Consider the following 15,599-nt stretch of genomic DNA (forward strand, 5'->3'; position numbering starts at 1 on the left):
TCATTTTCTTTTCGGTCTTTTTATTTATTTGCTTTCTATAAAAATTAAAATAGCGATGGCAATGAACGATGTAGTAGTGGTGCGATTCTTGCAGTTTGACAAGAGCTGCTATCAAGTTTACATATGTATTTTGGAGTGTGGAAGCAGTGGAGCTAAAGATGTATGCGGATTTGCGAACAGATATTATATTTAGAAGTTTCTTTAAGGCAAACCGATTCACAGATCAATCGAACACAAGGAATTTTGAAATCAGAATCGATATAAACTGAACTAGAACAGAACTAGAACTGAACTACAACTGAACTAGAACTGAACTAGAACTGAACTAGAACTGAACTAGAACTGAACTAGAACTGAACTAGAACTGAACTAGAACTGAACTAGAACTGAACTAGAACTGAACTAGAACTGAACTAGAACTGAACTAGAACTGAACTAGAACTGAACTAGAACTGAACTAGAACTGAACTAGAACTGAACTAGAACTGAACTAGAACTGAACTAGAACTGAACTAGAATTGAACTAGAACTGAACTAGAACTGAACTGAACTAGAACTGAACTAGAACTGAACTAGAACTGAACTAGAACTGAACTAGAACTGAACTAGAACTGAACTAGAACTGAACTAGAACTGAACTAGAACTGAACTAGAACTGAACTAGAACTGAACTAGAACTGAACTAGAACTGAACTAGAACTGAACTAGAACTGAACTAGAACTGAACTAGAACTGAACTAGAACTGAACTAGAACTGAACTAGAACTGAACTAGAACTGAACTAGAACTGAACTAGAACTGAACTAGAAACTGAACTAGAACTGAACTAGAACTGAACTAGAACTGAACTAGAACTGAACTAGAACTGAACTAGAACTGAACTAGAACTGAACTAGAACTGAACTAGAACTGAACTAGAACTGAACTAGAACTGAACTAGAACTGAACTAGAACTGAACTAGAACTGAACTAGAACTGAACTAGAACTGAACTAGAACTGAACTAGAACTGAACTAGAACTGAAACTAGAACTGAACTAGAACTGAACTAGAACTGAACTAGAACTGAACTAGAACTGAACTAGAACTGAACTAGAACTGAACTAGAACTGAACTAGAACTGAACTAGAACTGAACTAGAACTGAACTAGAACTGAACTAGAAACTGAACTAGAACTGAACTAGAACTGAACTAGAACTGAACTAGAACTGAACTAGAACTGAACTAGAACTGAACTAGAACTGAACTAGAACTGAACTAGAACTGAACTAGAACTGAACTAGAACTGAACTAGAACTGAACTAGAACTGAACTAGAACTGAACTAGAACTGAACTAGAACTGAACTAGAACTGAACTAGAACTGAACTAGAACTGAACTAGAACTGAACTAGAACTGAACTAGAACTGAACTAGAACTGAACTAGAACTGAACTAGAACTGAACTAGAACTGAACTAGAACTGAACTAGAACTGAACTAGAACTGAACTAGAACTGAACTAGAACTGAACTAGAACTGAACTAGAACTGAACTAGAACTGAACTAGAACTGAACTAGAACTGAACTAGAACTGAACTAGAACTGAACTAGAACTGAACTAGAACTAGAACTGAACTAGAACTGAACTAGAACTAGAACTGAACTAGAACTGAACTAGAACTGAACTAGAACTGAACTAGAACTGAACTAGAACTGAACTAGAACTGAACTAGAACTGAACTAGAACTGAACTAGAACTGAACTAGAACTGAACTAGAACTGAACTAGAACTGAACTAGAAAACTAGAACTGAACTAGAACTGAACTAGAACTGAACTAGAACTGAACTAGAACTGAACTAGAACTGAACTAGAACTGAACTAGAACTGACTAGAACTGAACTAGAACTGAACTAGAACTGAACTAGAACTGAACTAGAACTGAACTAGAACTGAACTAGAACTGAAACTAGAACTGAACTAGAACTGAACTAGAACTGAACTAGAACTGAACTAGAACTGAACTAGAACTGAACTAGAACTGAACTAGAACTGAACTAGAACTGAACTAACTGAACTAGAACTGAACTAGAACTGAACTAGAACTGAACTAGAACTGAACTAGAACTGAACTAGAACTGAACTAGAACTGAACTAGAACTGAACTAGAACTGAACTAGAACTGGACTAGAACTGAACTAGAACTGAACTAGAACTGAACTAGAACTGAACTAGAACTAAACTAGAACTGAACTAGAACTAGAACTAAACTAGAAATAAAGTTATCATGTATGAACATATTGGGATATTCAAGACGACGAAGGTCTAATTCATTTTCATCATAAAAAATTTCTTCTATCCCACTGTTTTAATATTTCTCTGTTCTGAATATGGAGACATTAAAAATACGCTGAATATGTTATTACAGTTTAAATTGATTTTTATTTTTGTTTTTTTTTTTTCAATTCTGTTTCAGATGGTGTTGCAGTCGTTTGTTGTACGTTAAAAATGTAATTGTTGTAGTTTTTATCCTGTTACATGCACTGGGTGTTGGTAGTAAGATGAAGTGCTTTTTTGAAAAACTTTTTGACCAAAAAGGTTAAATGTCAAAATTGATTGGGTCATTGAAGTAAATTGAAAAGTACAGAAACATAAATATTGTGACATTTTTTTTAATACATACATATTCTGTAGAATTTGTTTAATTTCTTGACATTAGTAGTTAAGGAATTTTTAAGCAAAAGTTTGAAAGAATTTGGATCAAATTTGCACCAAGGTTAGAAGGATTTGATAGTAGGCCAGATCGGTCAGGAACTGCCCGAGTTAGAGGGGTTTTTTTTTGTATAGTCAATACTCACATGGATTTTAAAATCAATACAAAAACAAAATTGTTTTGTTACAAAATATTTCTAATGTAATATTTATAAAGTAAGAATCCATTAAATCGTGATCACTCAATATAATTTAAAGTGTCCAATGCATGGGAAATATTATTAATAAAATTCTTTATTTGTATTTTTGGTACTTGATTTCTTGTTGATTACTTACATCACTATTATAAGAAGCCTATTGTGGGTTTGTGGTAATAGTTGTAACGTCTATAAATCTTGGACGTACAATAACCTAGAAATCTTGATATGTGTATTCGGTCGTAATTTTGTAATCAAATTATAGGTGTTAGTTCCATGAAATCATTCTCATATGTAAGATTTCAATTGTCCCAGTATATATCATATTGGCAATGATGACATCCGACATATGATTTCACTTGGTCTTCACACATTCAGAGTATAATTTAACATCTAAAATTAACATATAATGATAGAATTCTCATAAACAATTTTAATGTAATCATGTTTTTGAAGATCAGATTTTCAATCACCGCTAAAGATTTCTTAGATCCATAAGTCTCATAAGTCTGGTAAAAATATCGAAGTTGTATTAAAATTTTATTATAAAATTAGTTAACTCCATATTAGTCCCCGTTGTAGGGTATCTAATGATGGTACCTAATTTCCCACTTATTCTTTTTTGCAATCTCTTATTTATTTTGCTAAAATTTATTACGAAATGTTTACAAACAACAAGTGGGTACATTTTACAAAATGTACAAACATGGATTTGCCTTCACTCTTCACTAGTCAATTGCTGAGAGCATGTATTTTTTAACTGATAAGAGTTGATAACGATAGCATTAAATACTTGTTAAATGACTTTGATTTGTACTCATAATTTAGTGTGCACACATCAGGCATGGATATATTTATATGTTTTAAGGTACTTTTGTTATAGCATGTTTTTATAAAGTACTGCAGAGTTAGTGCATACATATTCCACGGGGGGACTATTAATTTGTTTTAAAATTCTGCATTCTTTTAAAATTTGAGCGGATTTAGGTTCATATGAGGAGAGAGTTATGAACGAGCATATTGAAATAAATACATTTTGTTAATACAAAAAAAAAATAATTAAAAATTTAAATTCGTGATTAAACGCATTTATTTCTTTACTATCTAGATGATCTGGAAAAAACCGTTTTCCATCCCTGATTTAAATGTTTATTTGTTTTATATTTTGTTTTTTTTTCTCGATTCTTAAGTATTAAAACACGCTCTTAATTTGCGAGAGAACATGCAGTGGTCATAATAGAGAAAGTGTACAAAAGGCACGATTGACAATTGCGATGGTTTAACTTAATTAAGGGCAATGTTGCCAGAGATATAAATTAAAAACCTAATTATGGCTACAAAATTTCTGTAAATTAGGAAATTACTTTTGCTATACTATAGACTATACTATAGTCTATAGTCTAGTTTAGTCTATAGTATAGTTTAGTCTATAGTCTAGTTTAGTCTAGACTATAGTCTAGTCTATATTCTAGTCTATAGTCTAGTCTATAGTCTAGTTTATAGCCTAGTCTATAGTCTTGTCTATAGTACAGTCTATAGTCTAGTCTATAGTCTAGTTTAGTCTATAGTCTAGTTTTGTCTATAGTCTAGTCTATAGCCCAATCTACAGTCTAATCTATAGTCTATAGTCTAATCTATAGTCTAGTCTATAGTCTAATCTATAGTCTAGTCTATAGTCTAGTCTATAGTCTAGTCTATAGTCTAGTCTATAGTCTAGTCTATAGTCTAGTCTATAGTCTAGTCTATAGTCAAGTCCAGATTCTAGTCTAGAGTCTAGTCTAGTCTATAGTCTAGTCTATAGTCTAGTCTATAGTCTAGTCTATAGTCTAGTCTATAGTCTAGTCTATAGGTCTAGTCTATAGTCCAGTCTATAGTCTAGTCTATAGTCTAGTCTATAGTCTAGTCTATAGTCTAGTCTATAGTCTAGTCTATAGTCTAGTCTATAGTCTAGTCTATAGTCTAGTCTATAGTCTAGTCTATAGTCTAGTCTATAGTCTAGTCTATAGTCTAGTCTATAGTCTAGTCTATAGTCTAGTCTATAGTCTAGTCTATAGTCTAGTCTATAGTCTAGTCTATAGTCTAGTCTATAGTCTAGTCTATAGTCTAGTCTATAGTCTAGTCTATAGTCTAGTCTATAGTCTAGTCTATAGTCTAGTCTATAGTCTAGTCTATAGTCTAGTCTATAGTCTAGTCTAGTCTAGTCTATAGTCTAGTCTATAGTCTAGTCTATAGTCTAGTCTATAGTCTAGTCTATATTCTAGTCTATAGTCTAGTCTATAGTCTAGTCTATAGTCTAGACTATAGTCTAGTCTATAGTCTAGTCTATAGTCTAGTCTATAGTCTAGTCTATAGTCTAGACTATAGTCTAGTCTATAGTCTAGTCTATAGTCTAGTCTATAGTCTAGACTATAGTCTAGTCTATAATCTAGTCTATAGTCTAGTCTATAGTCTAGTCTATAGTCTAGTCTATAGTCTAGTCTATAGTCTAGTCTATAGTCTAGTCTATAGTCTATAGTCTAGTCTATAGTCTAGTCTATAGTCTAGTCTATAGTCTAGTCTATAGTCTAGTCTATAGTCTAGTCTATAGTCTAGTCTATAGTCTAGTCTATAGTCTAGTCTATAGTCTAGTCTATAGTCTAGTCTATAGTCTAGTCTATAGTCTAGTCTATAGTCTAGTCTATAGTCTAGTCTATAGTCTAGTCTATAGTCTAGTCTATAGTCTAGTCTATAGTCTAGTCTATAGTCTAGTCTATAGTCTAGTCTATAGTCTAGTCTATAGTCTAGTCTATAGTCTAGTCTATAGTCTAGTCTATAGTCTAGTCTATAGTCTAGTCTATAGTCTAGTCTATAGTCTAGTCTATAGTCTAGTCTATAGTCTAGTCTATAGTCTAGTCTATAGTCTAGTCTATAGTCTAGTCTATAGTCTAGTCTATAGTCTAGTCTATAGTCTAGTCTATAGTCTAGTCTATAGTCTAGTCTATAGTCTAGTCTATATCTAGTCTATAGTCTAGTCTATAGTCTAGTCTATAGTCTAGTCTATAGTCTAGTCTATAGTCTAGTCTATAGTCTAGTCTATAGTCTAGTCTATAGGTCTAGTCTATAGTCTAGTCTATAGTCTAGTCTATAGTCTAGTCTATAGTCTAGTCTATAGTCTAGTCTATAGTCTAGTCTATAGTCTAGTCTATAGTCTAGTCTATAGTCTAGTCTATACTCTAGTCTATAGTCTAATCTATAGTCTAGTCTATAGTCTAGTCTATAGTCTAGTCTATAGTCTAGTCTATAGTCTAGTCTATAGTCTAGCCTATAGTCTAGTCTATAATCTAGTCTATAGTCTAGTCTATAGTCTAGTCTATAGTCTAGTCTATAGTCTAGTCTATAGTCTAGTCTATAGTCTAGCCTTAGTCTAGTCTATAGTCTAGTCTATAGTCTAGTCTATAGTCTAGTCTATAGTCTAGTCTATAGTCTAGTCTATAGTCTAGTCTATAGTCTAGTCTATAGTCTAGTCTATAGTCTAGTCTATAATATGGTCTATTGTTTACTCTATAGTTTTGTCTATAGTATAATCTATAGTCTTGTTAATAGTCTAGTCTCTAGTCTATTCTATAATATAATCTATAGTCTAGTCTATAGTCTAGTCTGTAGTCTATTATATAGTATAATCTATAGTCTAGTCAGTATTTTAGTCTGTAGTCTACTTTATAGTCTATAGTCTAGTCTTTAGTATTTACGTGGCTTTACAGACCCAGTAATACAAAAAACTTTTAAAAGTAACGTTTTTGCTGAGTATGGACGGACATTGCTTGTAGTAATTTTTTGCCGATTGTTATAACTTAAAGTAGTGCTAGTAGTTCCTAAAACTTTCCCCGAAACTTCTTAATAACAATCTGGCATCCCCTTTCTATAAAGTTCTCATTTCTAAGTGTTCCTAACAAGTGCCCAGTAAAAAATATCAAAATATTTAATCTAAAAAACAACAATAAACAAACAAATAATAAACAACAACAATAAAATGCATCACTTTACCCTAAAAGCGATAATAAACAATTGTATTATTATTTGTTTTGTTTTTCTACTTTCTTGATATATATTTTTTTAATAATCTGCCTCTAACATGCTCAGAATACAATCAGTTTTTGTTTTGCTCTTTACGCGTTAGCACCGAAATATAATAAAACCTCAAATTAAATAAATAAATTCTACTGCTAAAAGTGTTTATTAAAAAAAATATATATAAAACCAAAAAATAAAGTAATTAATAACGAAAAAAAAATTGCCACATTTATAATTCAAAAGCAAAAAATAACTCTTGATTGGAATTTCACCAGAAAGGTTTCAATTCAAATACAAATTAAACCAGGTAAAAATGAAAACATTGGAGAAAAAATATAAATACCGGCCAGTTTTGTAGTTCATTGACTGTGTGGTGTTGTCTATATTTCTGCCGTTTTTGTTGTCTGCTGTTTTTGTCCAAATAAGAATTTTTTTGTTATGACAAGTGTACGAATGAGAGTTTTTTTCCTGAGTGATTCTTTTTTGTACGATTTTTTATATTTTACTCTTTGCAATTCATATTTTGTTTGTTTTGTATTCTTTATAATACTCTTTATGTTTGTAGTTTATTTATCTTTGCTGGTAAAAAAAGAGATGTTGGGTTTTAAAGAGAAATTTATAAAGTTAAAGCTATAGTGGGAAATATTCTATACTTTTTTTCATCAGCGTTTTGTATGCTTTTATTACTTGTTATAAATTTATCTAGAAATAAATGTGCATAGGCACTCCAAATTTACATTGATATCAATGATAGAATAATCAAATAAAACATATAATAGCGAAAATTTTTTAAAATAGCAATTAAATTATATTACTGGTTCGAGAAATAAGAAAAAAGTGCATATTTAAAGTTTTTGGTTCTAGTTAAGTTCTAATTCAGTTCTAGTTCAGTTCTAATTCAGTTCTAGTTCAGTTCTAGTTCAGTTCTAGTTCAGTTCTAGTTCAGTTCTAGTTCAGTTCTAGTTCAGTTCTAGTTCAGTTCTAGTTCAGTTCTAGTTCAGTTCAGTTCTAGTTCAGTTCTAGTTCAGTTCTAGTTCAGTTCTAGTTCAGTTCTAGTTCAGTTCTAGTTCAGTTCTAGTTCTAGTTCTAGTTCAGTTCTAGTTCTAGTTCTAGTTCTAGTTCTAGTTCAGTTCTAGTTCTAGTTCAGTTAAGTTCTAGTTCAGTTCTGGTTCAGTTCTAGTTCAGTTCTAGTTCAGTTCTAGTTCAGTTCTAGTTCAGTTCTAGTTCAGTTCTAGTTCAGTTTTAGTTCAGTTCTAGTTCAGTTCTAGTTCAGTTCTAGTTCAGTTCTAGTTCAGTTCTAGTTCAGTTCTAGTTCAGTTCTAGTTCAGTTCTAGTTCAGTTCAGTTCTAGTTCAGTTCTAGTTCAGTTCTAGTTCAGTTCTAGTTCAATTCTAGTTCAGTTCTAGTTCAGTTCTAGTTCAGTTCTAGTTCAGTTCTAGTTCAGTTCTAGTTCAGTTCTAGTTCAGTTCTAGTTCAGTTCTAGTTCAGTTCTAGTTCAGTTCTAGTTCAGTTCTAGTTCAGTTCTAGTTCAGTTCTAGTTCAGTATAGTTCAGTTCTAGTTCAGTTCTAGTTCAGTTCTAGTTCAGTTCTAGTTCAGTTCTAGTTCAGTTCTAGTTCAGTTCTAGTTCAGTTCTAGTTCAGTTCTAGTTCAGTTCTAGTTCAGTTCTAGTTCAGTTCTAGTTCAGTTCTAGTTCAGTTCTAGTTCAGTTCTAGTTCAGTTTCTAGTTCAGTTCTAGTTCAGTTCTAGTTCAGTTCTAGTTCAGTTCTAGTTCAGTTCTAGTTCAGTTCTAGTTCAGTTCTAGTTCAGTTCTAGTTCAGTTCTAGTTCAGTTCTAGTTCAGTTCTAGTTCAGTTCTAGTTCAGTTCTAGTTCAGTTCTAGTTCAGTTCTAGTTCAGTTCTAGTTCAGTTCTAGTTCAGTTCTAGTTCAGTTCTAGTTCAGTCTAGTTCAGTTCTAGTTCAGTTCTAGTTCAGTTCTAGTTCTAGTTCAGTTCTAGTTCAGTTCTAGTTCAGTTCTAGTTCAGTTCTAGTTCAGTTCTAGTTCAGTTCTAGTTCAGTTCTAGTTCAGTTCTAGTTCAGTTCTAGTTCAGTTCTAGTTCAGTTCTAGTTCAGTTCTAGTTCAGTTCTAGTTCAGTTCTAGTCAGTTCTAGTTCAGTTCTAGTTCAGTTCTAGTTCAGTTCTAGTTCAGTTCTAGTTCAGTTCTAGTTCAGTTCTAGTTCAGTTCTAGTTCAGTTCTAGTTCAGTTCTAGTTCAGTTCTAGTTCAGTTCTAGTTCAGTTCTAGTTCAGTTCCAGTTCAGTTCTAGTTCAGTTCCAGTTCAGTTCTAGTTCAGTTTTAGTTCAATTTTATCTCAGGTATAACTTTAAATATCTTAATAAAATGGCACTTATTTTTCGAAAATGTTTTTTGTTAATTATATATAATTACCAATTGTTTAAACCATTAACTCTTAAACCCAAATGACCTGAATAAGCAGATTTTAAAATACTTGTGCTATAGTTCAGTTCTAGTTCAGTTTTAGTTCAGTTCTAGTTGAGTTCTAGTTCAGTTTTAGTTCAGTTCTATCTCAGGTAGGATAGAAGGGGGACCATATGCCACTTTTTTTTTGAGGCGGCCTCAAATTAAAACCACAATACATATTCCTATTTTTTTCTTGGTTCGGATATTTAGATATGTTGGCTTTAGTTTTATCCCTTTCAATCTTTCCTAAGTCATCCTCATACACATATTTTTTTTAACTTTTCCGCACCGACCAAAAACGGCGATACCGCCCCATCCATGGGGTAAATACGCCAAGGAGATGGAGCAGATTTGTCATTAGTAAAATAAGCCAAAAAAATTAAAAAGTAAAAACTTATTTTGCTGTTTTATATTTTAATTCACTAAACAAAGTATAATAAACTAGATATTTTTTGTTTATTTCACATAACTAAACAAAAAAAATTAAAACAAATTATTAATGATTTTTTCTATATTTTAACAAAATTTTGTTCTACATCACAAGCATTACATATATTTGGCGCATGTGCCCCACGGGCAGTTCTGGGGTTTAGTTTAAATTTTTTTCGGGTTTCAACTTATATTACCGAAAATATTATTATGTCTTATTATTCACTATTATTGACTTTCTATCGCTGACCAATATATTTTTTCTATCACAAAAACTAAAAAAGTTAACACAAAAAATTCACACTGTGAAATATTTTCACAGCCCTTTGAAAAACAATTAATCACGTCTGCCTCCCATCATATGTTAAGTTAATCTTTCAAACTTTCAGGGAGGATAGATAATCGATAAACGAAAATAAAATTTGATAATGCGATAAAATCGATTACTCGGTTTTCAAGTTATTCGCTTTGGCAGATGTGCCCCTATGGCGAATGATCCCCCTTCTACCCTACAACTTTAAATATCTTAATAAAATGGCTCTTGTTTTTCGAAAATGTTTTTTGTTAATTATATATAATTACCAATTGTTTAGACCATTAACTCTTAAACCCCAAATGACCTGAATAAGCAGATTTGAAAATTTTCAAATACTTGTGCTTGAAACAAGTGCAATTTTAAATTTACAATTAAAACTAAGTGTTATTATTTGTAATAAATCTTTTAACTTTCACAACAAACTAAATGTTCCATTTTATAATTACAGAACAAAAATTTTCCTCTCAAAAATAAATTAAGCCCCAAAAGAAGCCAAAAACTATCAGCAACAACATCATTATCATCATTAGTGACAAGTGACTAAATAAAAATAAAACAGAATTTATATACAAACGAAGAAGAGTAAAAATTATATAAAAAAATATAAAGTATTAAAAGATGCCTTCCACGTCAACCACTACATTACCAACGTTCGAAGAAATTCTGGAAACGGCGAAAACGACATTTCGTCAAAATTTTGGCCATGAGCCAGAATTGGCCTGTTGTGCACCGGGACGTGTTAATTTGATTGGTGAACATGTTGATTACAATGATGGTTATGTTTTGCCAATGGTTAGTATGTTTTCGTTTGCTTCGTTTTTAAAAGTTTTTCCTTTTCTGTATTAAGATTTGATATGCACAAACTAATTAGAGAAAAATAGTATTAATATAAAGATTTAAATATCAAATAGAAGCCAAAGAAATGGAAAATAGAAAAAAATAATAATATAAATGAAATGACTAATTTCTTTTACCATTAATTTTATTTTATTTCTTTTGTGTTTATATTTCGAAAAGGCTTTGCCAATGGTAACGGTGATTGTGGGAGGTAAAGTTGGCGGTGCAACTGGTAATGAAGTCGACATAATTACCTGCTGTCCTGGAGCCGATGAACCCAGGCGTAGAAAATTTTCTTTAGTTAATTTACAAGCTGGTGAAAAACCAAAGTGAGTTTTTGATTTTTTTGGTAAATTTTAGTTTAGTGGGTTATTAAATATGAAGGAGTTAAAGCATTTTGACTAAAGTTTATCTCAATACAAACCGGGTTGTATCATTTTATAAATTTCACTATGAATTCAAACCGGTTGGTAGAGCTCTGTCTTTGATTTTCAAGCAGATTGTGCGAAAAGATGTAGAGCTATGAGAAGGCTAGCTCAACCAAACCTTTAAACTGTAGTGGGGACTCCAAGGTCCTCAAAAAACATTATCGTCAAACACATACAGCCTTTGATGTACCTAAGGACCAATTGCATTCGTTATTCAACTCAACTGTAGCTGATATGGAACTGCAAACCCTGATGAACCCATCTCAATGAATAAGACCAAACTGAACTCATAAAAATATTGCTCCCGGTTATAATACGGTTACAATATTCTACCAAGGAAAGCTCCAAATGTAGCAAATCTTCCGACAGAAAAGGAAGAGAGAGAAAAGTAAATTAGTAGAATACCAAGTTTAATATAAAAGGGAACAAGGTCTTATATCAAAAAACTGAATCACCTGATGATGGAAAGATAATGCAATCTCCTGAGGATCAGAACTAAGTGAAAATTAAAGAGAGAAGAAAAACTACATTTAAGAAGAAATTTAGAAATAGAGCTTCCCGTTTGCCTAAAATCGAAATCGAAACCATATCAGAAAGTTTGTTCTATTTGCAGAGAAGTCGACAAAATCTATCGAATCTCTCGCTAAGGAAAGAAACTAAAATAAAGAGTCCTCGACTGTACGAAAGTGGAAGCTAGGGGTGGTTCTCTAGCTAATTATCTTTATTTACATCTAACTATCACTTCCGAATTTGAGACCTTTAGCAGACATAGGAGTCGGAGAATATGATCGTCTTCTTCATAACCAACTATAACTATTACTGCATAGAACAGATAGCGCAGATATTGTCTCTTAGCTTCTAAGGTATAAGATGACGACTCATTATCCTTATTTACACATAACTACAACTTCCGGATTTGAGACCTTTACCTGACATAGAAGTCGGTGAATATGATCGACTTCTTCGTAAAGCATCCAAAGTATCCGACAGATATGTATTTACTGCGAAACGTTTTTACGAAAAGATCAGCTGAATGTCTTCAATAGCAGTTATTGCTCAAAAAAGATAATACTGATTCCATAGACCTTCCAGATTCATGTCATCAAATTATTCTTGCTTAGAATGAACCTTCCTTGAAGTCGAATTTTAAAGATGTTTTTGCCTTTGCCGCAACAACTTTTTCTATTCCTCCAGTATTCATCTTTTTATGGATTTGTATGTTTAGACAGTTTACTGATGGACATTAAGCTATTTTTCTGCTAAATTATGTTTCTCTTCTATCCTTCATTTTCACATAGTTAAGATCTTCAGGATATCTAGCAAGAGTCGCCATCTTACACCAAAGAAGCTAAGAGACAATATCGGCTCGATCTGTTCTATGCAATAATAGATATAATAGTCAATATCATGACGATAATCATTCAAATCTTCTGTACTTCAAATGCGGAATTACTATATGCAAATAAGTATCGCCATGTCACCTCAAGTTTGCTAGAACACAATATCTATTAATATGAGGAGAAATGTATAAGAATCAAGATCAATTTACAACGTTTAAGATATGTATGTCAAATAACAAATTATTTTTATTGATCGTGAGGTGTATCATGAAGATAAATCTGACTTTATATGTGTTTGCACTGTAGGAGATCTCGTCAATGATATATTCTCTCTCTCTCTCTTCTTGGTACTGAGTAGCAAGGTAAATAGGAACTTTCTTAGGCCAAAGACAATATCGGAACGATCTTCAGAGAAATTATATAGAAAAGCCAGGAGAAGAATAATTCACAGCGTTTAAGATATGATAAATATAAATTATTATTATAAATCAGTGTTGCCCATACACACACTGTTACACATTCATTTGTATTGGTAAAGCAGCAGAGAACAAAATGTAACCCAAAATAAAACTACACTAATAAAATGACTGCATACTAAAAAGTATATTCTAACTGTCAAATTGATATTATGGATTTTGACAGACAGCGTACATTAAAGTTCATATATAAAAAACTATCAGCTGTGCTCTCTCATTCACCTACATAAATTCGGCTTTCTCAAAATTTTGTTGTTGTATTTCTGTGTGGATTTTAAAAAAGTTGCGTACAGATCTTACTTCGACAAATGCTGATCAGCAACTGAGTTGATTTTGTTTTGCAAGTTGAGAGATAATCAACTATCACATGCTCAAATAAGAAAATACACAAGTAAGCTTATAGTGTAGGTGAGTCAACGCAACGTCAGCAGAATATTCTTGCCCTATCTCGCGTGATAGGGAATAGTGATTTTGGGCACCATTTATTTATAATATAAATAAATTATTTTTATGGATCGTGAGGTGTATCTCGAAGATAAATCTGACTTTATATGTATGTAAATATGTGTTTGCATTATAAAAGATCTCATCAGTGGTATACTCTCTCTCTCTTCTTGGTACTGAGTAGCAAGGTAAATAGGAACATTCTTAGGCCAAAGACAATATCGGAGCGATCTTCAGAGAAATTATATAGAAAAGCCAGGAAAAAATGTTGCTATATTTTATGAAAGTATCCCACTCGATATCGGAATGATCTGTTAGGAGAAATTCTCGAGAAAAAAGGACACCTTTCTCAGTCTACAGCAATTATTTAAAGAATGTTTAAGAATATAGGTTTGTGAGTTTAAGACTAATGATAACGATGATCGAGATCAACTTTTTTCTGCTTAAAACTCTGCAAATGGTTCCGACAATATATAAACTCCGCGTTATCAAATTAATTCTACTATATTTAAAATGTTTACTTGGTTTTGCTTTAATCAAAGATAAGCTGTTACTACTCACTTAAGCACAAACGCAAACATAGCCAGCGAAAAGAAAAAATTCAGCTTAATTTACCTAAATGATGTCCCCACAAAAATGTCCTCCAATTTACGTTTCAAAATTTTTTATTTTTAACTGGATAAATTATGCATGCATAGAACAAACTTAATCATTGACTAGAGAGAAAAAGACAAACTTGTAAAAGTAAAGATGCAAAAAGAAAATACTACGCGCATTTTCTATTTATTCCCTTATCTACTTTATGCATTTCTCGTCTTCGGTTTTTTTCGAAAGTGTGGACTATTTAAAAGTTTTACAGTTTTACATTACTTAGGAATTGCTCTAAGCGTTCATCACCTGTCTTACTATGTTTTTCTTATTGCAAAATAACGAGCAAAACGGAAGAAACCAAACTGTTTAAATCCAAAAAAGAAAGAAAGACCAGCAAAATATACAATAGTTTTTCGTTTTGCCCCAAAACTTGTAGCACAGTAACGTTATGCAATTGTGTTTTTAAACGAAACGAACAGAATAAAACTACATGTTTTTGTAATGCGTCCAGTTGTCATGCTACCGTACGTCTCAGGGTAACGTCTGCCCTGCTGTCAGCCATTGCGTCTATGTTGTATTTCAACTTACTTAACATTTTTGGCTTTTCTTAGTAAATAGACGGACAACTTGCTCTTTTTGGTTAGTGTTTTTTTTTGTAGTTTTTGGATTTTTTGGTTCCTTAAAAACTGACATTTGCATTTTATGCAAACATTCAGACAAATACCCCAATGCACACACACACACACACTTTCCTACACATGTTAAGCTAGATACTCAGTCAGCGTTGTTCTGAGTTCTTTGCCAGGTTCCTAAATGTTGACTTCCTTATATTTTCTTGGTTGAATTGTTTGGACAAGTGATTGTTTTTTGAAAAGAAATAAAAAATAACACACTTTTTCAATATAGACTGAAGTTGTCTAGCGAGTAAAAAAATAAAGAAAAACAATCGACCATACAGCGAGAAAAATGTCTCGGAACAACTACGAATGGGAACCATTACTGAAACATTGTGATGTTTGTCTTTCTATGTTCACAACAAACATATTTTGTTAATATTTAAAATCCTTTAGTTTATTGTCTTTAAGTTAAAACAATATTTTATTTGTTTTTACACCACTTTTGACATCGGTCAGTATCATCTTACAAATTGACTTTTCCAAAGCCTTTTACCTCTCTTATCTCCATAACTTTTGCATTTATTTACCTTTATTCTTTCGAACACACAATAAATTTCATAAATTTTTGTTAAGTGTATTTATCATCATTCATAGTTCTGTAAACAAATGTATAAAGAACTATGATTTATCAGGTAACTATTGTTTGGTTTGTAACAAACCAAACCAAA

General features: G+C 32.0%; 1 protein-coding gene across 1 annotated transcript in view; it reads left to right on the forward strand.

The window, feature by feature from the left end:
• The first annotated feature begins 7,018 nt into the window (after positions 1-7,018).
• The window catches only part of LOC119610337 (galactokinase-like), a 57,095-nt gene continuing 48,514 nt past the window's right edge, over positions 7,019-15,599 (forward strand). The window contains exons 1-3 of the mRNA XM_037965500.1: positions 7,019-7,245; positions 10,587-10,930; positions 11,156-11,304. Coding sequence (XP_037821428.1) covers positions 10,757-10,930; positions 11,156-11,304 — 323 coding nt within the window. The 5' untranslated portion in view covers positions 7,019-7,245; positions 10,587-10,756. The remainder of the gene's footprint in view (positions 7,246-10,586; positions 10,931-11,155; positions 11,305-15,599) is intronic.

This window comes from Lucilia sericata, unplaced genomic scaffold (genome assembly GCF_015586225.1).
Source record: "Lucilia sericata isolate MDLA Ls3-8-SP2 unplaced genomic scaffold, ASM1558622v1 Contig001160F_arrow, whole genome shotgun sequence".
In the NCBI taxonomy this organism is placed as follows: domain Eukaryota; kingdom Metazoa; phylum Arthropoda; class Insecta; order Diptera; family Calliphoridae; genus Lucilia; species Lucilia sericata.